Source organism: Rattus norvegicus, chromosome 3 (genome assembly GCF_021556685.1).
Source record: "Rattus norvegicus strain SHRSP/BbbUtx chromosome 3, alternate assembly SHRSP_T2T, whole genome shotgun sequence".
Taxonomy (NCBI): domain Eukaryota; kingdom Metazoa; phylum Chordata; class Mammalia; order Rodentia; family Muridae; genus Rattus; species Rattus norvegicus.
The window spans coordinates 154,165,654-154,191,363 of NC_141536.1; the positions used below are offsets into that span (position 1 = coordinate 154,165,654).

The 25,710-nt window shown below is 49.7% G+C and overlaps 1 protein-coding gene across 13 annotated transcripts in view; it reads left to right on the plus strand.

Annotated features, from left to right (window-relative positions):
- Window positions 1-25,710, plus strand: part of Eya2 (EYA transcriptional coactivator and phosphatase 2) — a 183,612-nt gene that overhangs the window by 45,172 nt on the left and 112,730 nt on the right. For 3 of the 13 annotated variants that reach the window (XM_087647295.1, XM_087647296.1, XM_087647298.1), the window contains exon 1: window positions 18,872-19,257. Coding sequence is in view for 4 of the 10 variants with exons in the window: in XM_087647292.1 (XP_087503418.1) it covers window positions 19,116-19,174 (59 nt within the window). In the remaining 6 variants the exon portion in view is untranslated. 13 annotated transcript variants of the gene reach the window in all.

The following is a 25,710-nucleotide window of genomic DNA, read 5'->3' on the forward strand; positions in this document are numbered from 1 at the left end:
AGTATCCGGAACAAACTACACATTGATATGTAAAGAGCCATTTCTGTGGGTTTAAAGGTGGTACGGGGCGTGGGTGAAGAGGGTACTTCAGCCTTCACAGACACATAGCAATAATATAAATGTCAATTACTTTCAGGGGGTAGCGAGATTACTCAGTAGTTAAGAGCATTTGCTGCTCTTGTAGAGGACCCAGGTTCAACTGGCAGTACCAATACAGTAGCTCACCACCATCTGCAACCCCAGTTCCAGGAAATTCGACAGGCACACGTGTGGTGTACATACATGCAGGCAGGCAAAACATTTATACACATAAAGTAAAATATGTAAGGCTTTAAAAATATACCAAGTACCTTCCCAGAATCAGAAAGGAATAAGCTTTTGTTTTCCATATACCCCTTACCCCCTGTGAGACCCTACCATTTCAGAGACTGGGTCTTCACCACCATAAAATAATCTTCAAGACTCTCTAACCTCAGAAGTCTCAGATTCTGAAACCAAGTGTCCAAAAATGTGGAAGCCTTAGAGCTGGCTTCTGCAATCCAAAATTCCACCTTAGCTGGAGTGCTAGACTATGGGAAGGCCCCTATGGTCAGCCTAAAACCCCTATTCTCTGTTACTAGGCTGAGAACCTGGAAAGCTGATAACAGTACTCACAGACTCCCTTGCAGCTAGGTTTCTTCAAGCAGACTCACTCATGTGGAATCCAAAGGGCTGAGGTCACTCACACTTTAAATATCTGTGCTACTCAGGATGATTCTACCTCTGAACACAGTCTGGATGGCTTTGCTATACAGCCTTCATAGAATCTCAGTAGGCATTCACTAGCTTTATGTGTTGGCAGCCATGGCATCTCAGCCCATCTCCCCTGGAGCTGACCGCAAGATGAGGCTTCAGATGCCAGTGTCCTGTCTAAGAGGTGACTCTGGGAAATGCTACACTGGGAATGGAGAGACAAGAAGAAGGAAAGGCAGGCATGGAGGATATGTAACTGAGCAGGCACTCAGGGCTTACTGCTGATAGGACCAGCTCATAATATGTGCTCTGGAGGCTTCCCTCAGAAGAGGCAAGGGGCCCTGCATATGCAAAGAGAGCTGTTGTGGGGAATGGCTAAGGTAATGCTAGCTGCTGTACCAAGCACAGCATACAGCCTGAAGGTCACAGATGATCTTCTGTGTACAGACCTGTTGTCAAGTTCATGAGTACAGAGAAGCTATGATTGAGAGTTAGAAGCTTGAAGGATCACAGGACACTTAGAGATCTGTGGTATAGGCAGTCTATATCATAGGCTAGATCACAAGACACTTACTTACAGATCTGTGGTATAGGCAGTCTATATCACAGGCTAGACCACAAGACACTTACAGATCTGTGGTATAGGCAGTCTATATCACAGGCTAGAGGACAAGACAATGCTTGCTTACAGATCTGTGGTATAGGTGGTCTATATCACAGGCTAGACCACAAGACACTTACTAACAGATCTGCGGTGCAGGTAGTCTATATCACAGCTACACACTGCACACATGATTTGAACCCATAGCTGCAAGAGATCCAGGGACACAATGTGCCCCTGTGTCCAAGAAGAAGAAAACTAGATTCTAGTCAGCATGTTGGCCTCTGAACCTTTGAAATTAGATGCCTCAGTCAAAGAGTGTCAACAGAGCCCTGGGCGTACTAAACGCCCACTAACCATGACTTCTGCTACTGTAAACATGTGTTTCTTTCCTGTTCGATCGTGTCATAATCCTCATAGCACATGTGTGTCCTCTGTCTCTGCAGATGTCTGCATCCCTGCCAGATTTGGTTTGGGGTTTTATTTTGATTTTTTTAAAACCACTCCCAATCCTCTACCAACTGGCAGGCCTGTTGATTGTCCAAACTTTAGAATTTCACATAAAAATTAACCAACACCAAGTGCACTTGGCTGGACTGTGTGTCCCCAAAGATATCAGAGTTTTAATGCTGGAATTTGTGTCAATTGGGAATAGTGATACACACCCATAATCCCAGAACTCAGGAAGTTGTGGCAGAAAGATCAAGAGTTCAAGGCCAGCTTGGAATACAAAAGGAGAGTCTGTCTCCAAAAATTAAAAATTAATTAATTTTAAAAATGGTTACAGGCATGATTTGATGGTGTGATTTGATATTCAAGGCTCTGGATTTGACCCCTGGGGATGGACCAAAAAGTAAAAATGAAAACGGTGAACGCTATCTTAGGTGATACAGATTTTGCAGATAGGATTGGATTAAAGCTCTTGAGGAGAGGAGATGACCTTAGATGATCCTGTTGGCCCCAAATGTAATAAGGGTGGGTGTTCCTAAAAGAAATGCCCACAAACCCACACTGCTTAAGAAAGCAAGGTGAAGACAGATGAAGCCATTAGCCTCGAAGATTGGATGGGTGCAGCCACAAGTCAAGCGGCACTGGTGACCCCCAGCCAGAAGCTGGAAGGGGAGACAATCATCTCCCCAAGACCCTCAAGGGAACACAGCTCTGGGAGCACCTTGACTTAAAGGAGCCAGCTATGAGCACTGTGACCTTCTGATTGTCTCATGTTTGAAAGAATACATCTCTGTTTGTCCCAAGCCACTAAATGTATGGCACTTTAAGATAGCAGCCAGGAAACTACGATACCAAAAGGCTTCCTGGCATCATCTGAGTGGTGAAATGTTTAAAAACCTCCAGTTGGAGATTGTCCCAAACTGAATTCCCTGCCATCAGGCTGGCCTTCTTCCTGAGGGGTGGAAGCTTGTCTCCCTCCCTCGGTACTTGGTTTAGGCTCTCTGGCTACCTGCTTGCCCCTCACCCCTTGTAAACCACCGACCACCAAGGCTTGTCAAAACCGCTCTACAGTGGCTGCCCTGCACTCCTCATTTCCTTTTATTTAAAAAAAAATGCAAGCATATGTTCACAGGAACATGCACAATCACACGCATACACGGAAGTTGGACGACAACCTCAGGGGCCGACCCTCACCCTGTTTGAGATAAAGTCTCTCTTGTTTGCTACTTTGAACAAATGTTGAACTCAGGCTCCCTGAGAGCTTCGAGGATCCTGATACCTCTGCCCCCCATCTCGCCACATACACGGTACAATCATGCAGATGGAGATGGCTGTGCCCAACTTCACGTGGGATCTGGGGATTCAAACCCGGGTCCTCGCTCTTGCTTGCACAGCAAGTGTTTTACGTACTGAGCCGTCCCCTGAGTCCCCGCTCTGACATTTTCTTCTTCTCAGCATGTCCTTAGTGGCAGAGAACACACACTTTTGGTTTTGCCTGACCTCAAATGTCAATCTCCTCAGCCTGCCTGCACCTGTCTCCCTGCCAGTCAGTGAAATCAGATGAGCAGGTCACCATTTTAGCTGAGGCTAGCAAGAAATGGTCCCTCTTCTGCGTTTCCGTGTAAGCCTACATCTTGCAGCACCTTCAACAAACTCCTGTGTCTCCCTGCTACTTACACTCCTCCCCCCAGGACACACACACACACACACAGACACACACACACACACACAGACACACACACACAGACACACACACACACACACACACACACACACAGACACACACACACCCTGCAACCATCCATCCATCCACTCTCAGACTCTCTGTCCCACCCAATCAACAGCCCCTCAGAGGGAGGGCAGAAGCACCCGCCCTGGGATTCACCAGCTCAATTGGAAATCTCAGGGAGGGAGGTGGTGGACAGGAAGGAATTGCCCAGCAAAGCTCGCAGGAAAATGACTTTTATTTCTGTTGTTCATGGGGTGTTCTTGGGGATTGAACCTGTGTCCTCGTGCACGCTAGGCAAGCACTTTCCCACTGAGCCCAAATGACTTTGCAAAGGACCGCTCTAGCCAGGCGGAACAGATTAAGCCTTTTGGGCACGTGTCACAATTCTGAGCCGAGGATTATGGGTAGGAAGAGGATTCACTTTGGGGGCTCTTGGAGCACCCAAATCCCAGATCCTAGGAGAGACAGCTGCTGAGATCGCCAGCCATACTCGCCCGGTGCCAACGCTATCCAGAGTATTTCATCTGTGTGAATTTATGTGTTTTTTCCTAATGGCCCCACTGAATGGAGCTTGCATGACTGAGGAACTGAGACATTGTATGACTGGCCCACGGCTGGCCTCCAGGAGTTTCCCAAGTGCAATATAGACAGTATAAACTGCATCTCCCCGGCTATAGCCAGCCCTGACAGCTGTTTCAGTGACTGGCATGGGAGGTCTGCACTTGGTCTGCCTGGAGCAAGCCAGGGCCTGAATTCATGAGCTACCCCTGGGCACAGGGGGACAAGGGAAGAAATAAATATAAAATGTGGCTTTTGATTTTAGGGCTCCGGAGGAAAGAAGATGGGGTGATATGCCGAACTTAGGGGCTCTCTATTCTACTGGGATGTTTTAAAAGCTTTGAGGGGGAGTGTGCACACACACAGAGAGGTAAGAGTGCACACAGAGGTAAGAAGACAGCCTTAAGTGTCAATCCTCACCTGCGACCTTGTTTGAGACGGGGTCTTGTGGTCTTCTGGGGTGTAGTCTTTGGCTATGCCAGAGAGTGGGAACAGTGTTCCAGACTGAGGGAAACTACCCAAGATGAGGCCCAGTTGCTATTGGGCATTTGACACGAAGGTTAGCAACAGACTAGGAAAGGAGATTAGACCAAAGGGCCTTGACTTCCATGCCCTGCTACAGAGTACTGAACTGAGGCTCAACCTTCGAGCCTCGGAATCAATTTGACAATTCAGTTCCCCAGTCTATGGGTCACACCCAGCATGCTCGAAGGGAAGAACTTCAGGGAGAGTAGAACAGAAAGCCCAGAGTGTGCAGCCTGGAGTCAGCTTGGCCCCTGACACCTTTCTTCCCAATTTGGTAAAGGGTTCCACTGTGTTGTAAAATGGGTTTCTTACCGTGCACTGAGGGTCAAAGAAATTGAAAGCCACCGCTTTGGGTCCCTGTGATGTTTGGAATTTAGCCCAAGGGCAGTGGAGAACCATTAAAGAGGTTTTAGTGGGGGCACGACAAGGCCAGAATGGTGTTTTAAAACCTCACTGGGGAAGCTGGCAGAGGGAGTCTGGGGGGGCCAGGAGGCTGTTGGAGTTAGTCACCAGGGAGTGACAGCCAGCCAGCCCTGAGCAGCTTCTGGCATATGGCAGGGCGGGGCTTGCAGATGACTGTAAAAGGATGCGTGGCTTAAGGGGCAAAGGGCTAGACTATTGAAAGGTTGGCTCGGTCCCCGGAGACCCCCAGGCACCTCCTTTCTGGGGAGTACTCTCACAAGCACGCAGACAAAGGACCATTTTATTTTATTTTGTGTCTAGTATGTGTGCACGTCCGTGTGCGTGTTCACGCGGGCACATTCACGTGTGCATTTTCATGAATGCATTTTCACGCGTGTGTGTTCATGTGTGCTTTTCCATGTGTGTGTGTGTGTTTACATGTGCGTGTTCACGTGTGTGTGTGGGTATGATGTGCCACGTGGAGATCAGAGGACAGCCTTGGTGTCACTTGCTTGGTGTCACCTTCTACTGGGCTGCATTCAGGCCTCCTTGCTATCTGTCACTGTGCACCAGACTAGCTGGCCCACAAGCCTCCAAGAATTCTCCTGTCTCTGCCTCCCATCTCACCACAGGAGAGCTAGGATTACAGACATGCGCTTCCCCATGCTTGGCTTTGCAGGTTCTGGGCTTGCAAACAGAGGTCTCTGTGCTTACACTGCAGTCTGTTGAGCCACCTGCCCAACCAAGGACTCTGGAGCTTGTCATCTCTGCCTGGCAACACTCGTTAGCATCCTTGTATAACCCTACCGAGAGGCTATCTCTACCCCCACTTCAAAGACCGGGAAACTGAGGCCCAGGAAAGGAGAGGTTACTTGTGTAGGACCACAGCTTCCATCAAGTTCTGTGACTACAGGTTCAAGCCTGTAAGGTCACCACCACTCAGAAGAGTTGTTGGAAGTCCGGAGCCAGCCGGGTGTACACAGTTCTGGGCCAATCTGGGCTATAGAATAAAACGTCTCAAAGGGAGTTAGGGGTGGGGTTGGGTTGAGGATGAGGGGAGGAGCTTGAGAAATGGTTCAGTGAGTGAAGTGTTTGCTGCACAAGGAAAGGATCTGAGTTTGGATCCTCAGCACTTGATTAAAAAGCTGGGTGTGGTAATGTGTGTCCATAACTTCAGCACTGCAGGGGGAGGTGTGTAGATAAACTCCAGAAGCTGGCCAGCCAGGTAGTGTGGCTGAAACATAAACTTCAGGGTCAGTGGTAGACCTTACCTCAAAATAGTAAACAATCAGACAGACAAATAAATGACATGGAGAAGTGACCGAGGAGGACACCGCAGTCACCTCTTGTAGTCATCTGTACCTGCATCCCCCACCCCCATCCATACACACAATGCCACACACACAATGATGAGGCATCCTGAGCTAGTGAGTCCCCAGGTCTGATCCTGCAGCATAGGTGAGAGCTACTCGCTGGCTGGTGTCAGAGATAGTCGTGGGCTGAGACTAGAGTTTGTGGAGTGCTAGATCAGCCAGGGCAGTGCTGGGAGAGGTGAGCCTTGAGCCTCAAAGGACAGCGGAAGCGGTCCCTCAGCCTGCTCCAACAAGTCAGCGGACAGGCTCTGTTGACACCAACTGCAAGCAGCCAGCAGAGAATGTAGGGTTCACGTCCACCTCTGCCCTCAATCCCTGGCATCCTTTCTGCTCCTATTCTGAGGTACTGGGTGTCAGCCCTCAGGCCCCAGCCTGCCTACATTCACAACCTCTCACCATTGAACTGACTGCAAGGTCAATGCGAATGGGTACTCCAAGCAGAATTCACACCCATAACTCTTTACCTCCCGAACAAAGGGATCCAGAGACAAAGCTTAACTGCTTTTTGACTCCTTAAATTTGTAATCTCCTTTCTCTATTTCCGATCAGCAATTGTGGACCCAAGTTAGATCTCTAGACCTGGGGATCCCTTAGCCTCTTGGTTCACCCACAGGCTCTGAGAATGCCCAGCAGTACTGAGACATAGGCTCTGGGGCCTGAGCCTGTGTCTCATGCCTAGAGTCTGGCTGGTCCTGCCTTCCCATTGTCGCTGGCTGTTTTCCTTGGCTCAGGAGGAAGACAGGTGATCCCACCTGGTTGACTCGGGCCCGGGCCTGTCCAATCTCCCAGACGCTCTAAGGCTTGGCCTTCTGGCTGCCCTGGGCTTGGCACTGCTTAGCTTGCCTTGGCTCCCGTCTGTCAGGCTAGGCCCTGTAATGACGAGTGGCCCTTTTCAGAATGTTTGTCCAGTCAAGGTTGACAACATTTCCAAGCCACCGTCTGTTGATTTTCATGGGAAGTCCTGGCTCTCTGGCTTTGTCTCCTCGGTAGGGTGGAGTCCACAAGGAGGGTGGGGAAGCCGGCTGTGTTTACAGAACCCAGGTCTGAAGGCTGGCAGCCATGCAGGCTGGGACAAGGTGAGCGAACGGCAGCGTCGATTCCATGAGGTGGCCTTGAGGAGTCTAGAAAGTGTGTGTGGGAAGGGAGTGCTCTGACAACCAGGGTGCCAACTCTTTGACACCAGGGATGAAACCCATGGTCTTGAACACACTGTGCAAGGGTTCTATCACTGAGCTACATGCTCGGCCCAACAGTCAGGATGGAAACAAGCACAGACCTACAGTCCTTTAAGCTTCATTCATTCATTCATTCATTCATTCATTCACTGGACAAGAATTCATCCAATTTATAGTCTATGTCAGGCTCTGATCCAAGCCTTGGGGACACAGCAGAAACTCTCTGGTTTCACATGTTACCCTCATGGAGTGTATACTAAAGTCTCAAACAATGCGGTCCAAGAAAGGTATGGCATGGGTTACACACACACACACACACACATACACACCACACACACACATACACACCACACACCACACACACACACACACACACCACACACACACACACACCACACACACACACACCACACACACACACACCACACACACACACCACATACCACACACACACACCACACACACACATACACACCACACACCACACACCACACACACACACACCACACACACACACCACACACACACACACACCACACACACACACACACACACCACACACACACCACACACACACACCACACACACACACCACACACACACACCACACACACACACACCACACACACACACACCACACACACACACACCACACACACACCACACACACACACCACACACACACACCACACACACACACACCACATACACACACACCACATACCACACACACACCACACACACACATACACACCACACACCACACACACACACACACACCACACACCACACACACACACACACCACACACACACATACACACACCACACACCACACACCACACACACACACCACACACACACACACCACACACCACACACACACACACACACACACACACACACACACACACACACACACACACACACTGGGTCAAAATACCATCCAGTTGGATAGTCAGCATCTCGAGGTCACCATGCACTGAGCTGCTGGCTCCGCTTCTGGTTCTTGCTAAGCTGCAGTGTTGGGGACACCTGTCTACTTGAACCGGCACCCTGAGGCCCGGTGGCTTGTGTTGACGGTACAGGATCTGGACAGAGAGAGTGACTAGGTATGAGGGAACACTCGGCTGTCTACCCCAGCCGTGATTCGTGGTCTTCGACCGTCAGGGTACCTGTGAGACCAGGTCCGGGTGCTGTGCAAACCACCCTGGGGGTGGAACGCAGCAGGATGGAACAGCCTGGAACAGGATGACTGGCAGTGGGAGTGTCACAGAAGGACTTCCTGGAAGCGGTGGCAGAGTGACAATGCCCAGCAGTGAGGGAGGGGAGTGAGGTACAAGGCAGAAGGAACACCCATAGACTGAAGTACGCCGGAGCTCATGGCGGAAGGCTAATGCCACCAGGAGAGCACGGAGGGCCGTGGTGGAGCTAGGTCCTTTGAAGCCACAGAAAAGCTCAAGAGACTCAGCCAGTAGCCACTGTCCTCGACCCCAGTACCTCAGAACCCCGGTCCTGCCTGCTTGGCCACTCTCTCAATTGCATGAGAGGGGATGATAAGGTTAAACCCTTTGTCGGTGATTAGCCAGGGATGGCCACGTGGCTCAGGTTTGACAATGAGACAGGGGGATGTCTCCTGGAGGAGGCCCTCTCGGAGGAAATGAAGGCATACTAAGGGAGTCTCTTTCTACTTCCTTCCTTCCTGTCAAGTAGGGTGTATGCAGGCCTAAGGTACCAGGAGGCCAAGAGACACACAAGAGTCTCAGCTAGGATGCTGACACTTGGCCCTCCTGGGCCACCGTACACATCTTCTGTACCTTTGGCTTCCGTACCTGTGGTGAGCCCAGGAATAGCAAACACTGAACTGGTCTTCTCTTCAGTGTGGCTACTTCCTGGTAGCACCTCTCACTGGTGCAGGCCTAAGTCACTCTGCACAGCTGAGGCAGAGATTACAGCTCAGTCTCACGCCTGCATCCCCGACCTGGGGGCCACTTAAGCATATTGTCAGACATCTACCTTAGAGGCTGCCTTCACTCAACACCATCCCTTCCTCTTTCTCCCTCTCCCTCGTGTGTGTGTGTGTGTGTGTGTGTGTGTGTGCTCGTGCACACATACGAGTGTTCATGTAAGCAGGTGTGTGTGTGCATGTCCATGTGGCTGACAGATATTGGCTTGGGGACCTTCTCAGCTGCTCTGCACTTTATTTTTTGAGCCAGGGTCTCTCACTTAACCTGGAGTTCACTGTCTTGGCTACACTGGTGACGAATGACCATCCTCCTGTCCCTACCTCCCCAGTGCTGGCACAGCAGGTGCATCCTGGTTTACATGGGCACCAGGAATCCAAACACAGGGCTTCAGGCTTCCACGGCACATGTTCTACCAGCCAGACTATCGCCCTAGCCCTCTGTTTTTAATTTTTTAAATTTAAATTTCAAACTACTACCTGAAACTTTCATCCACCCCCTAATACTTAGCTTTCTTCTAAAAGAATATTCCTCAACCTTGGCACCTTTGCCATTCTGGGTAGGTGGCTCCTTGCTATAGGACTGTCCTGTGTCCTGTGGAATATCTAGCAGCTTCCTTAGCCTCTGACCACTATACCTAACCCCTACTCAAACTGTAGCAGCCAAAACTACCTCCAAATGCTGCCAGATGTGGCCGTTCCTTCACCAGCAAGCACCACCAGCAACTGCTGAGTTGATCATCCTGCTCAGGTGTCCTTCCCTTCCCCTCCCCTCCCCTCCCTTCTCCTTTTCCCCCCTCCCCTCCCCTTCCCTCCTCTCCCTCCCCTCCTCTCCCTTCTCCTCTCCTCCCCCTCCTCCCCTCCTTCCCTCCCCTCACCTACTTCCCTCCTTCCCTTTTCTTCTCCTCCCTTCTTCCCTTCCTCCCCTCCTTCCCTCCCCTCACCTACTTCCCTCCTTCCCTTTTCTTCTCCTCCCTTCTTCCCTTCCTCCCTTCCCCTTCCTTTCCCCCTCTCCCCTCCTCCTTTCCCCTCCTATTCTCTTCCTGTCTTTAAGAGAATAGGAGCATAGTGAGTATCTTTCCCAGTCAAGGAGCTGTTTCCCTGGCCTCTGCTTTGCACTTCTTCAGCCAGGAGAAGCTGTCAGGCAGGGTGTGGGGAGGACATCTGTGATCCCAGAACTCAGAAGCTGAGGCAGGAGCATCACAAACTCAAGGCCAGCCTGGTCTACACAGGAAGCTCGCCAATCACACCCACAAAGGAGCAGCAACCAGCGAGGTTCACCAACCATGGGGACCTTGGCTCTTGGGAGCTGGGGCTCCATCTGTCTTCCCTCACTCAGGATTCCCAAGAATTTAACCCACTGAGCACACCCGGGGGGAGCGCGGTGGCAGTGACTGAAGGCATACTGAACAAGGACAAGCAGTGAAAATCGGGAGGATTTCTAATCCACTCCTTGTTTCTGTTTCCCTCCTGTCCTCCCCAGGTTCTGTTTTTGACTTTCACTTTGCTGGTTTTGGAGTGCGCGTGCACATTGTGAGAGGGCGCACGCGTATGTGTGCATTGGCTGCACAGAAGCTAGAGGTCAGTCTCAGGTGTTCTTCCTTTGGACCGTCCACCTTAACTTTGAGTCAGGGCCTCTCACTAGGACCTGGAGTTTGATGATTAGCATAGGCTGGCTGGCCAGTGAACCCCAGAAATCTGCCTGTCTCCATCCCCCAGCACCGAGACTCCAAGTACATACCACCATGCCTGGCTTACCTAGGGGTTCAGTGTGGGCCTGCACACATGCAAACACTCCCTCAACCGACCCCCTCTCCCTGCTCCCCACTCCCACCCTGGAAGTTCCCAAACCCCAGGAATTCTTCAGCCTGTTTTGAGAGTCTATTTGCCTAAACCCCTGGCCTAGTTCACACCACAGTGCATTCTCTAGGGTCTGAGCTTTTCTGGCAGTTTCTGCCTGGGTGTTAAACATGACCCAGGGGACACCCCCAAGGCTGGTTTCAGCTTCCATTAAGCACCAAGAAGCACCCGCTCTGTTAAAACGCTAGAATGATTATTGTGTGAAGAGGTGTGGGGTGGGAGAAGACAGAGGCTGGTACGCCACCCCCCCACATTGAGCCCCCACACTTTAAAGTATGATGACCCTGCAGAGGCAACGCCACTTGTGTCTCTGAGGGAACCTGGATGGATGTGTATCTTCTTAACCCATCCTGTTCTGATCTGAGCCCCAATCCTAGAGACAGATCAGCTTAAGGAAGCTTTTTTTTTTTTTTTTTTAAAAGATTTATTTATTTATTATATATAAGTACACTGTAGCTGTCAGACACACCAGAAGATATCAGATCTCATTACAGATGGTTGTGAGCCACCATGCGGTTGCTGGGATTTGAACTCAGGACCTCTGGAAGAGCAGTCAGTGCTCTTAACCACTGAGCCATCTCTCCAGCCCTTAAGGAAGCTTTTGACACAGCTCTGCCAGTCAGTGCCTGTGGAACCTGAGGGAACTCTCTTCCGTAGCTGGGCTCTTAGTGTTGACTCTCCACAGGGTAGGAAAGTGAGGTTGCTCTGTACCACACTCAGTCCTCAGAACTTTGCCAATGGTCAACCCAACCGTGACATCCTCGTCAAAGCCCTCGGGAATGGCTATGACCGTCTGTGTCACCATTTGACACCTGAGAAAACTCAGAAAGCTGAGACAAGCAGATCCCTCAATGCCCAGGGAGCCCTCCACAAGCTCTGGCTGGCTCTGCCTGGGCTGCTCAGGATAGCACATCAGAGGCAAGTGCATGACAGCCATGTGTCCTGTGTAAACACTAGGGGTTGAAGTTGGCTCAGTCAGTAAGTGCTCACCATGAATGCCGAGGAACCGACCTCCATCCCAGACTCAAGCGTGGTGATGCAACCCCAGTGCTGGCGAGGTGAAGACAGGAGGGCCTCTAGGCATGCTGGCCAGTCAGAGAGAGACCCTGTCTCAAAAAACAAGGTAGAGAGCCGTTGATGACCCAAGGCTTGGATTGAGGACATGATGTCTGACTTTGACCTCTGGCTTTGACCTCTGATCACACACACACACACACACACACACACACACACACACACACACACACACACAAGGAATGTAAACCCTAAACATTTTGACAGTGTCACAACACACTTGAACTCCTCCTCGTTTTAAAAATTTAAATTTTCTGAACCCCCTTACCCCCAACCATGAAACAATTGATGGGGACCACGACATTCAGGGGTGAAATCATTAGAGCGCAGGTTGGTGGCTGTGGATGCTGTCATTGAACGTGCAGGCTCCTGCTGGCATCACCAGACACATTCTCCTGACAAGAGATAGTGGAGAGACACCATTTTGGAAGCATCCGTGTCCCCTTGACTCGTCTCAGCCTGTTCACAGTTTAAAGCTAGCTCACAGGAAATATGGTAGAAAGAAATAAAAGAGGCTGGTGGCAGCCCGCCCCTCACCGGCTGCAGCGCTCAGGAGAGTGGGCCCTGCTCCTCGATTGAGCAGCACAGAAAAAGCTGACCCTGATGGCAAATGAGGTGCTGGTGAGGCTGCCCCAAGGGCACTAGAACGGGAGAACTGGCCCTGTCCCTTGCCAGCCGAGGCACTGGGTGAGCTAGCTGGCACCGTGCTGGAGAGCTCACCCTGGTGGTGTGGTTGCAAGATAGCTGTCAGGCTGACCAACTCAGCTACCCCCCAGGTCCAGCTCCAAGGCTTTGAGTTGGTCCACCTCAATATCTACCCCACATCAAAGGGCTGGTCCGGCAGATCCAAAGCTGCAGGATCTCCATGACACAGGACAACAACAGGATATCCAAGAGGAGTCCCCATGAGGATCCGGTATTGATCCAGAGGCTTTGAAAAAGACCCACTGTTTTGAACATTTGCAAGCAAAGATGTATGAGCAGAAGAATATACTGTGTGGTGGACACAAGCTCCCAGGACGAGCTTTTTAAATTCTCTCATTTTATCTTGGAGGGGAGGATGCAAGGGCGGAGGGCAGATATGAAGGGACAGGGAGATGAGTGGAATTTGGGGTGCCTGATGTAAAATTCGCAAAGAATCAATACATTTACTAATCAGTAATTAGTAAGGAAAGGAGAGGTGGCCAGTGCTACCCTGTGAGCGTCAGGGCATCCACCGCAAACAAACTGCCTGTCGCACTTCTCCTGAGCCAGCACTTAGAGAAGATTAAACTTGGACTGTGTTGAAGAAGGTATGAGAGGGTTGGGAAGGCGGCTTAGAGCAGTGGTTCTCAACCCGTGGGTCGTGACCTCTTCGAGGGTCCAATGACTTTTTCATAGATATTTGCATTATGATTCGTAACAGTGGCAAAATTACAGTTATGAAGTAGTAACGAAAATAATTGTATGGTTGGGGCGGGGAGGGGGGTTGTCACCACAACATGAGGAGCTATAGTAAGGGGTCGAAGCATTAGGAAGTTTGAGGACAACTGGCTTGAGGGATAAAGGCAGTTACTGCCGAGCCTGACCATTTGAGTTCAGCCCTCAGGGATGACATTGTACAGGTCGTCCTCTGACCTCCACTCACTCACTGTGGCAGACTGGTACCCTGCCATGACCTAGAACAGCAAGGTATTTCATTGACAAGATGGAGAAAGTCCCCAGTAGAATGTATAGAGAAAACCAAAGAAAATGTATTTCCATCAGGTGCATATTTGGAATCCCAGCCCTCGGAAGGTTGAGGCAGGAGGATCACCAGTGTGAGCCTAGCCTGGGATATAAGTCAAGATCCTGTCTCAAAAGCCAAACTAACTAAATTGGCGCACAAAATCAATCAATAGGATGCAATTTTTAAAGCTACAAGAAACAATTGTGGGTTCAGGCGTGATCATGAAAATTGTCCACGTCCATAATGAAGACCAGAGACATTGGGTGTGATCTTTTAAAAACACTTCGTCTGAGGGGAAATGCACCAGAAAGCTCATAAGAGATACACATCCCCCCAAAAAATGTTGAACGTGTTTATAAGGCAGAGAGCAAGCAGTAAGGAGGACACCCAACATCAGCCTCTGGACCCCTCAGATGTACACACTGTTGGGACCTTGCAACTCCTCATCTCAGCCCTCATCCCAAAACCACACTTGCAAAGCTAAAAGACAAACAAGGATCCACTCTCTAAGCAGGCATACAGACATTTCCAGACCTTAAATCACAGCACAGGTCCCTTTGCTATAGGCTAAGGATCTGACTAGGGAGTTCTGTCATGGAGACAGTGACTCTAAAGGCACGAGGGGAGCAGAGGTAAGGCTGGAACTGACCACTTACACCCTGCTCCCGCCCCGCAGGCTCCAAGCCCAGCCCCACTGAGCCTTGGAACCCAGGCCGGGGTGTCTTTGGCTGTGTGAGGCTCTCTAGACTGAATGTGTTTCACTGTAAGATGGTCAGCTATAGAAGCCCCTTACGTCATCCTTTAGGGACAGGCTCAACACTCAGAGGCAGAATGCTTGTCTGACACGCTGAGGGCCAAGATTTGATCCCTCACCGCAAATATGTCAATCAATTAATTGCTTGCGTTTCCCCGATAGGTTTGGTTTTTTTTTAAATCGGATCATGGAGGAGTAGTGTGCTGTGAATAAGAGTCTTTCTCAACAGCTCTGTGCAAACTGATTTTACAGTTTTAAATGAGGGGCCCCAGGAATTTTGTCTGGGGGAATGAGTCCCAGAGAAGCAATCACCTGGGGAGTGTGGGGCTAGCCCAAGTGCTGAGCTGTGGGTAGGCATAGCTGGAACATTGCAGAGCAATGGGAAGAACTGACTGGGTCTTCATGTCATGACCTAGAACAGCAAGGTATTTCATTGACAAGATGGAGAAAGTCCTCGGTAAAATGTATAGAGAAAAACAGAGAAAATGTATTTCCATCGGGTGCATATTTGGAATCCCAGCACTCGGAAGGTTGAGGCAGGAGGATCTCCAGTGTGAGCCTAGCCTGGGATATAAGTCAAGATCCTGTCTCAAAAGCCAAAATAACTAAATTGGCAAAATTCATGCAACATACAAAATCAGCCCCCCTGTGGGTTACGGGGACGTTTGTGAAAGACCAGCTGGGGTTTACCACATCCACTGTGGGACTTGGATCCCAGGGGGAAAATGAAAACATTTTAAAACATTCAGAGACACTATTGGGGTAATAAAAATAAAAAAACAAAGGAGGCAAGACCTGGGAATGTGGCTCCATTGGTAAAATGCTTGCCTATCATGCACAGAGCTCCGTGCTCTGTTCCCAGCACGGAGTTAGTCAGGCACGGTGGTGCATACCTGCTATCCAGTACAAGGAGGTGAACGTGAGGTCAGCCTGGGCTGCATGAGTTGGAGCAGGCATGGAGCGGGATGGGGGAACCAATTCCTAACCAAGTAGAGGCCTGGGGCTCTGTGTGGAGTCATCCACCGCAGGATCCCACTCTAGATGTCACCGTGGGAGTGGGGGCCTTGTAGCTGAGTTCTGCCACCACATCCTGTGTGCCTGGAGCCGTCCTTGGCTCCCTCTCCCTGTTGCAGCTCTGAGCATGCCCGCTCCATCCCCTTTCTGTTCCTCAGAGCCACCCCAGGCATGACAGCCAGGCAGAAGTCTTAACAGAGGTGGCATCTCGAGTCATGTGGACAGCTGCCTCCTATAGTGGTGGGGGACAGTAGCATCCCGTCTCCAGAAAGAGGGAGGGGTCAGGCTTCTTAAACTTGATGCCCCAGAGGGGCTGTGCAGGTGATGTTAATCAAGGCAGCGCCTGGGGAGGTGATAAAAGCTGTGAGCGGTGCATTTTGGCACATTTAACAAGCATACAATAAACACCGGCTGGATGTGCCTTCATTCTCAGAGTTCATTCATTTATCATGCCACAAGTATTTATGAAAACCACTACGAAAATCCCCGCAGGAGATTTGGGGACTAGTATTTTATATAGACAGCATTTTATATAGACAAGAGAAGCATTTTATATAGACAAAATTCCTCCCATTAGATTAAAGTGTGTGTGTGGGGCGGGGAGGCAGATGGAAATTAAATACTCACGTATGCACACAAAACATGCATCGAGTAGACTTTAAAAGATGGGGGTGGAGACCCACTCGGGACTGGGGCAAACACAGGAGAGTACAGGGAATGGTTTCCCAAGCAGAGGGAACAGCATGTGCAAAGGGCTTCTTATCAGAGGAAGCTTGAGAAGCCGGACAAGAAGATGCCAGAGGAAGGCTGGGTCAAAGGTTCACTCCAGGGCAATAACAGGAAACAACCTGAGGTCACCCAAGTATAGGAAGGGGGGCTCAGATGTGAGCTGTCAGCCATGCCCCAGAGAACACACTGGAGGGAAGCCAGAGTGGCTCCAGGGAGATGGGTGTGGAGACCACAGCAGCCTTCTGGGCCAGAGAAGGTGGGGTAGCCCGGGGAACTTGAGTGGTGGCCATTAAAGTGAGCTTGGCAGGACCTGGTGATGTATCTGATTTGAGAGCCTCAGGAGACAAGTCAGACTTGAGAGTTGCCGGAACCTGGAGAAGGCATCTTTCTGTGTGAGCACCTGTCCCCATCTCAGGAAGATGGTGTCCAGGCTGTTAGAGATCAACAGACACTTTTGGAATTGAAATCAATTGGGGGTGAGGCAGCCGCAGCTGTCTACCCAGAAGCCCTTGACTGCTGTCAACAGGTTCGGTTTCAAACCCTCTGTGGATGTGTGCTTGGCTCTCTCCAAAGCCTGTCAGGCACATCTGTCCTCTCTCCTTCTACCAGGGAGAGCCCCTGCGCTCAGTCAAGGTAACCCTGTGCTAGGAAAGGTGAATGGACCCACCGCCTGGGACCCTCTATCTGCTTTTGATCTTTGCCAGCCTTTGAAGTCACCCTGCCCCCAGCTTCCAGCTGTCAGCTCTGCTCCTGGGCAGCCTTAGCTACCCCAAAGAGCCTCCGTTCCCTGGGGACCCCGGTGGTGACAAGGGTAATAAATGGAGCAAGGCAGACAGCAGCAGCCCCGCCCCCAGGAAGCCAAGGGGCGGGGCCTTTGCAAACCTCTTCTGCTGAATCTGGAGTCGGTTCTGAAAGTGGGAGCAACAGAGTGGAATTTTGGAGATTAATTCTGCAGGTCTATCTACTTCCTCTCTAGCCTGCCTGTGTTCAGGTTATGCGACACCCCCACCCTGTCCAAAAAGAGAAGTTGCTCCCCTGTTGCAGGCCTTTGGGGGAACAGTCAGAGAGAGAGAGAGAGAGAGAGAGAGACCCCATTGCAGATCTCAGCTCTATGTCCCTCGAACTGCAGAAGAAACAATGGTTTCTAACAATGACTGTCCCGAGCCCCAGTGTGCCCCCTCGGGGAACCCCGTGTTGCGCCGTGGTGCGTTTAAGTTCTTGACCATGGAACACAGGAACACAGGCTGCGTCCTGAACTGCCCTTGTGGACAGCTCACTCTCTGGCAGTTGCTTTCTCTGATTTAATCTGCCAGACAACCTGACAGCCTAGAAGATTCTACTAGCTCTCCAAGCTCAAGAGATTTTGTTTGACTGTCTCAGATCATACAATCGATAAGAGGGGTTAGCTGAGGATCCTGCATCTGTAGTCTATAGCAGGCAAATCTGGGACTCTGTGGGTTAGGGGAGAGATTTTTATTGTTAGGTGGGTTCGAAGCCTGCCCTATTCTGCTTTTGTGTGCGCACACGTGAGTGTGTGGTGTTTATATGTGTGTGCGCATGTGCATGTGTATGTGTGTGTACGTGTGTCAGTGCGTGTGTGTTATGTGTGTAGGTATGTGCACACACAGAGGTCGAGAAGCATGTCAGATGTCCTGTCTATTACACTCCATCTCTCTACCTTTTCCCTTTGAAACGGTCTCTCCATGAGCCTGCAACTAGTCTGAGAGCAAATTCCAGCAATCCGTGCGTGGCCCCTGCCTCCCACAGCACTGGGGTTCCCAGCTCACAGCACATGGGACCACACCTGGCTTGTTATGTGGGTGCTGGGATCTGAACTCAGGTCTTCATGCTTGCACTACAAACTTTCTTACCCATTGAGTCATCCTCCCAGCCCCACAACTCAACCCGGCCTCCTTGCAAGCTATGGCTCATAGCACACAGCCTGGAACCAGGCTGAGACTGAATCCTGGCTGCCTCACGAAGTGGCCTCTTAGTTTCCTCATCTCTACCTTCTTCATAGGATGATACAAGACGACACTGGCCAAAGGGAAGACTCTTTAAGTGGGAGGTTGATTTATTTATTTCTATTTTCTCTGAAATGAGAACATAACCAAGCTAAGCCCTTCAAATGCCTCAAGACACTGAATAGGTCTGCCTCCCTCCTCCTCTGCCCCAGTAAGTCACTAACAAAAACCACAGCTCACAAAACACAAAACTCACCATGCAGAACAGGAAGTGCTTACCAGGCAGGAATGAGTCACAAACTGCCAGTGCCCAGGCTTGGCTCAGACCTGAACCTGGGTTTAGTCACCTATTGGGAAACACGGAGCAGGTTCTTTCGTTCCACGAGCTCACTGGGAGCAGTGGAGGAAACAGATCCAGGCCATTGCCTGGTATGTAATGTTGTCCTCCATGCAAGAGCTGTAACTCAAATGTTAGGCTCTCTGACTTTGTGAATTTCCCGAGTTCATGGTGAAGGCCAGACCTTTCTGCACAGGAGCCTGGAGCTGGAACAAGCAGCAGGAAAGGTCAGTTGTCAATCAGTGGAATGGAGGTCTTCTCGAGAAGGCTAACACCCTTTCTACAGAAACTGGGCTGTCTCCAAGCCATGGTGAGTTTGAGTCGCTGTGGATGGGTTGGAGCTTTGGGCTTTGCATTGCCTGGCAGGATCAGTCAACTCTATTTTTTTTTTCTTTTTTCTTTTTTTCGGAGCTGGGGACCGAACCCAGGGCCTTGCGCTTGCTAGGCAAGCGCTCTACCACTGAGCTAAATCCCCAACCCCAGTCAACTCTATTTATTCCTTTTTAAATGTTCTCTTCTTTTAAAGTGTGTGCGTGTGCGTGTGCGTGCGTGCGTGCGTGCGTGCGTGCGTGCGTGCGTGCGTGTGTGTGTGTGTGTGTGTGTGTTCGTCCTGTCAGGGAGCATGGGCGGAGGTCAGAGGACCGTCTTAGTTGTTAGTCCTCACCTCCCACCTAGCTTGAAACCCAGCCTTTTTTTCCCACTCCAGGGGAGATGTCTCAGAAGCTTCTCCTGCCTGTGCCCCCTACTGTGTCATAGGAGCCCTGGGATCAGAGAAGCATTTAACTCTACATGGGCTCTGGGGATCCGAACTCAGATCCTCATGTTTCTGTGGCAGGACTCTCCCACTACACCGTCTTTGCAGCCGCCGACGTTATTATTTTTTATCCATGTGTTTGAATCTTAGGTGTCTAGTAGAGACCTGGGCTCAGCTAGCTGTCTTTATCCCCTTTTTGAGTCAGTTCCCAGGCACATGCTGAATTATTACACCTCGATGGATGGATTCTTCTGCAGAGTATGTGTTCCCCTAAGTCTCCTGCCGTGGTTTTTATTCTAAAGCCTGTCTGGAATTGCTCCAGCTTCCCTGGTGTTTATATCATGTGGGTTTTCCCAATTATTTTTTGCTTGGGATTTGCTATTCCAATGGTTTCTCTTCGAGATGCTTCCAAATTATCTTTGAAAAGTGGTCGCACAAGCAGCACGTCAGTTTCAAGAATCTGATGTGATAACCTTCATTGTTATTGTTATTTTAATTGAAAGCACATGTCAAAGTACACGTGTGGAAGACAGAGGGCATCTTTGTGGGGGTCTCTCCAACCCTTTTTTGCATGCAATGTTAGGCAGCAAGCTCCTTTACCCACGGAGCCATCTTGCCAGCCTAACCCTTGTCTCGTAATTGGAGGCTTTGCTCTGCTTACGTTTATACTTTGGCAAAAGAAGCAAACCGACAGTAAATGGCTGCATTCCTTTTTACTCTGTAAGTGGCTACTGTAAATATCGTAATGGAGACCCCGATGGTTCCTGATGTTGATGCCTTCTCACATGGGCCTTTTCTAGACAAAACAGACAGAGCGTGTTTGTACCTGGCTACTCATGCATTTGTCCTTTTATGATGCTGGGCATCCCTGCTGAATTTTCATGCTTCCAGAACAGTCTTTTGTACTGTAGGTCTGCTGAGGGCAAATAAGCACAATTCTTAGTTGATTTTCATTTGTGTATGAGCTATGTGTATACATATGAGTGTGTGCATGCACTCACCTGGGGATGAGCTATGTATATACATATGTGTGTGCATGCACTCACCTGTCTATGAGCTATGTGTATACATGTGTATGTGTGCATGCACTCACCTGGATATGAGCTATGTGTATACATATGTGTGTGTGCATGCACTCACCTGCGGATGAGCTATGTGTATACATGTGTATGTGTGCATGCACTCACCTGGATATGAGCTATGTGTATACATGTGTATGTGTGCATGCACTCACCTGGGGATGAGCTATGTATATACATATGTGTGTGCATGCACTCACCTGTCTATGAGCTATGTGTATACATGTGTATGTGTGCATGCACTCACCTGGATATGAGCTATGTGTATACATATGTGTGTGTGCATGCACTCACCTGCGGATGAGCTATGTGTATACATGTGTATGTGTGCATGCACTCACCTGGATATGAGCTATGTGTATACATGTGTATGTGTGCATGCACTCACCTGCGGATGAGCTATATGCATATATGTGCATATATATGCATTTATATATGTATATGTGCATATCTACATACACATATCTGAGGACTTCCTGGATGCACCAGCAGTGTGAATAATGACACAGAGACTTGTGGGTTTTATTATTGCTTAGTCCTTGACTTAGGCTCCCTCTCAGCTAGGCTGTCTAAGTTAATCTTATTACCCTAACTCACAACCCGCTTTTATTTCCCTGTCAGTCCCAGTGTGGTATGTCTGAGCACCTCCATATCACGCTGACAAATCTTCCTGCACCCCATTCTTCTCCCCAAGACCCTCTTTCAGCCCGGAAGTCCCACCTTCCCTTTCCTGCCTAGCTATTGTCCATCAGACCCTCATTAAGCCAATCAGGGAGTGAGAAAGGTGTGTGTTTACAAAACGCTGAGGCAGGTGATGACCCGTAGGGGTAACAAAACCAAAATCTGGACAGCACTCAGCCCTGCCAGTACAGCAGCCAACAACTGACTGTACAGCAACAACCTTCACACCATGCACCCCAGTGTGTGTGTGTGTGTGTGTGTGTGTGTGTGTGTGTGTGGTGTGTGTGTGTGTACCCTCACCTGTGTATGAGCTATATAAGTGTGCATGCATATACACAAACGCATATATGATTTTTTTGTCTTGGGTTTTGGTAGGTTTGGTTGTGTGTGTGTGTGTGTGTGCGTGTGTGTCTGTGTGTGTGCGTGTGTGTCTGTGTGTGTGTGTCTGTGTGTGTGTCTGTGTGTGTTTGAATAAAATTCAGACACGCTGAGAGATTGCCTCTTCCTTGGGGGAAATACAGCTTTTCTCTCAGCAGACTCTGATGGCAGGAGCAGTCCTCGATCCAGTATGAGATGAAGGCCCGACAGGGTACAGCGTCTATTTGCCCTGCCCTTACTCTGAACAAGGGATTTCAGTGAAACCCTGGAAGATGTGTTTTGGGTATGGCGGGAGTGGTGTATGTACGGGTGCCTGCATCTGTGTGCACATGTTGGGTCCACAGAAGGACTACGGTTGTCACGCCCTGTTACTCTCCACTGTCTCCCCTTGTAACAAAGTTTCCTACTAAACCTGGAGCAAGGCTGGCAGCCGGCAAGCCCTAGAGTCCTCCTGCCTCTGCTCCCCCACAGTGCTGGGATCGCAGGTGCACAGGCAGCTACCTCCAGGTTTTTACATGAGTGCTGGAGATTTGAACTCGGGTCCTCATGGCTCATCTGACAAGCACTCTTGTCTACTAAGCCACCTTCTCAACCCCACAAGTCTTGGTTTTGGCTGAGGCTCCCTGTCTTTGAGGGGCCTCTCTCTCCTTGGCTTCTGGCTAAGGGACACCTTTCTGTCGGGATTCTCTGCTGTCCCTTCCTTCCCCAGTCTTCCAGCAATTCCCCAAAGGCAGCACCGGTCGCATCTCAAGCTGTACACTGTGTTCTCGGATTCCTTCCTCTTGGGCCTGAGCTGGCCTGGTGACATTTGTCTCAACAGCCCAGTGGGACTGGAAAACACTAAGGTGTCATATTGCTCTCGCTCACGACTTGGTAAATGTCTTGAAAGCAAAGAACCTAGAGGTTCAACTCGACTCCAGCCATCTCTCGCTCTAGCCTGAGCCCTCTAGCCTGGGCTGCCATTCTCTGAATGCCTTAAAGCAGTCTTCCTAGTGTTTGGAGTCTTTTAAATTGTGACTGAGTAAAGGAGCTAGAAATGTGAACTGTGCCGTCATCAACGCTCAGTTGGCAGCCTTAGTGGGAAAACTAGAAAAAAAAAAAGACTTATTTTAATTTTTTCCAACGGTAACAAAAATACAACTTGAAACAAAAGAAAAAGAATAATCCTAGCTAATTAAAGACCTATGTAGAAAAGGTGAAATTAGGAGTAGCTTAACATAGAGATAAATTTTTTTTTGGTTCTTTTTTTTTTTTTTTCGGAGCTGGGGACCTTGCGCTTCCTAGGTAAGCGCTCTACCACTGAGCTAAATCCCCAGCCCCAACATAGAGATAAATTTTAAGTAGGAATACAGAAGTGATTTTTAGGCTTAAATAAAATATAATTGGTTAAATGTGTAAGAAATTTCGTTCTGTTTAAAAATGCCAGAAGGCTGGGGAGAGGGCTCAGTGGTTAAAAACACCAGATGCTCTTCCAGAGGCCCAGGTTTGATTCCTAGCACCCACATGTTGTCTTATAACTATCTGTAACTCCAGTTCCAGGGGATAAAACACCCTCTCCTAACCTCTGCAGGCACCAAGCACACACAGACATGTGCGGGTGAAACAGTCATACACGTAGAATTCAGTTTAAAAATCATGCCTTTTTAATTCCAGAAATAAAGGAAAAATGGAAGATTCGGGAGAGACATCCCAAACATGTCAGACTAGGGACGCAGCTCGTGACGGGCACCTGCCTACAGTGCACGGGGCCCCAGGGTCAAGCCCATCACTGAAAAAGAAAAAAGGGCGCCATTTTGAGTTATAAGCATGGGATTACAGCATGTTCCTGTAATCCCAGCCCTCGGGAGGCTGAGGCAGGAGGATCAGGGTCAGCTTCAGCTATGAAGTGGTTTCCAGGCCCGCCTGGGTTATGTGAGACCCTGTCCCAAAGAAAGGGGTTGAGGGAAATAAGAGAAATTTACAACACCTGAACAGAAGCGTAGACTGATAAAAGGTGCGCGGACACATTAACAAGGGGGAAAAAACCCTAAACGGCAACACGAAAGCAAAGCTGTGGTAATGAAGAATGGAAAATAAAGGAAAGGAACACACACCTCTCCCCACAACCTGACTGGATCCGAGCTCAAACATCCCAGCATGGGAGAAGGGGGTGGGGATGTCTGGGAATAGTGCGTCCTGCCCTTCGGCGCGTGGGTTAGAGCGCTGGGCAGGTCTGCCCATGTTAACCAGACTGCCCGTGCAGTTCACAGGCACTGTTTCATCTCATGTATCCGGTCACAGCCACCTAGCTCCATGGTGGCGAGGGGAGGGGAGGCGAGGCCCACCATGGCAGGGGGTGAGTGCATCCCAGAGGAAAGCCGTTCACCTTATGAAGGACAGACACAGAGTGACAGAAAGGGTCTGGGGACCAGATGCCTCATCTCAGTGACTGGATCCCCCAGCTGGTGACCAAGCCTTCCACACACCAGCCTTTCTGGAGAATGCTTTATATCGAAACCACAACACAAGTGTTAACAACAAGATGTGAAACTGGAAGCCTGTGTGTGCATGGTGGGAGTCTTTAAAGGCACAGCATTTATAAGGAACAGGCTGTTAACATTTGACCAAGTTCAGTTCACGTGAAAAGCAATCTCTCCCTCTCTCTCTCTCTCTCTCTCTCTCTCTCTCTCTCTCTCTCTCTGTGTGTGTGTGTGTGTGTGTGTGTGAGTGTGTGCGCATGTGTGTGCGTGTGTGTGCATGTGCATGCATGTGTGTGTTCGTGTATGTGTGTACATGTGTGTGTGCATGTGTGTGTATGTCTGTGTGTGTGCACAATATAATGCATATATGTATAATAAGGACAGGGCTGAGAGATGGCTCAGTTAGTAAAGTTCTTGCCTCAGAAGCATGAGGACCTGAGTTTAATCCCCAGAACCCACCCTGGCATTGCACAGTTGTGATCTCAGCACCAGGAAGGTGGAGCTTGCTGGCCAGCCTAGGCTAGCTGCCAAAGTTCCAGGTCAGTAAAACCCTGTCTCAAACAAGATTCCTTTCTGATGCCCCACCACTGCCATTCAAAGGGCATATGCAAATCATAGCAGGTAGATAGATTGGTAGATAGATTAATAGATGGACAGATAGACTGGTAGACTAGTAGATGGATGGACGGGCAGACGGATGGATGGTCGGATGGACAGAGAGAGAGAGAGAGAGAGAGAGAGAGAGAGAGAGAGAGAGAGATTGCTTAAATGAATAGTCAGATGTCCATTGCAGCATTGTTTGAGATGGGTAAGGGATGATAGCCACTTGGGTGCCCCTCTCAGGGCAATGCTTTGTTTGGCTACAAGCTAGGTTTCTACCCAACAATGCATTTTAAAATCATAGTGCATATTGAACATAAAAGGCTTAACCAGGGTCTGATAGAAGGGAAAAGTCTGATCCTTTTGTGTACCCCGGCTGACTTTGAACCTACTAAGTAGCCCAAGATGTCCTTGAACTGTGTGTGTGTGTGTGTGTGTGTGTGTGTGTGTGTGTGTGTGTGTACATGCACACAAGTATGTGGGGACCAAAGAACACCTGGGCACCAGCCTCGGATTTTGAGCCAATCTCTCTCACTGGGGCCTGGGGTTCAACAATTAGGCCAAGCTGTTTGGCTAAGAATCCTCCTATTTCTGTTGTTTCGATGGTGGGATCACAAGTACATTCCCCCCTCCTTACCCATGCCCAGGATTTGAACTTCGGATCCTCAAGCACAGGAAGCACTTTACCAACTGAGCCACCTTCCCAGCTTTCTTGTCCCTCACTCTTCCCTCCAGCAGGTGTTAATGAGGTAACAAAGTGACAGGATTCTGTGTCGGGTCCTAAGGGGAAAACAAAATTGATTTCCAAGCCA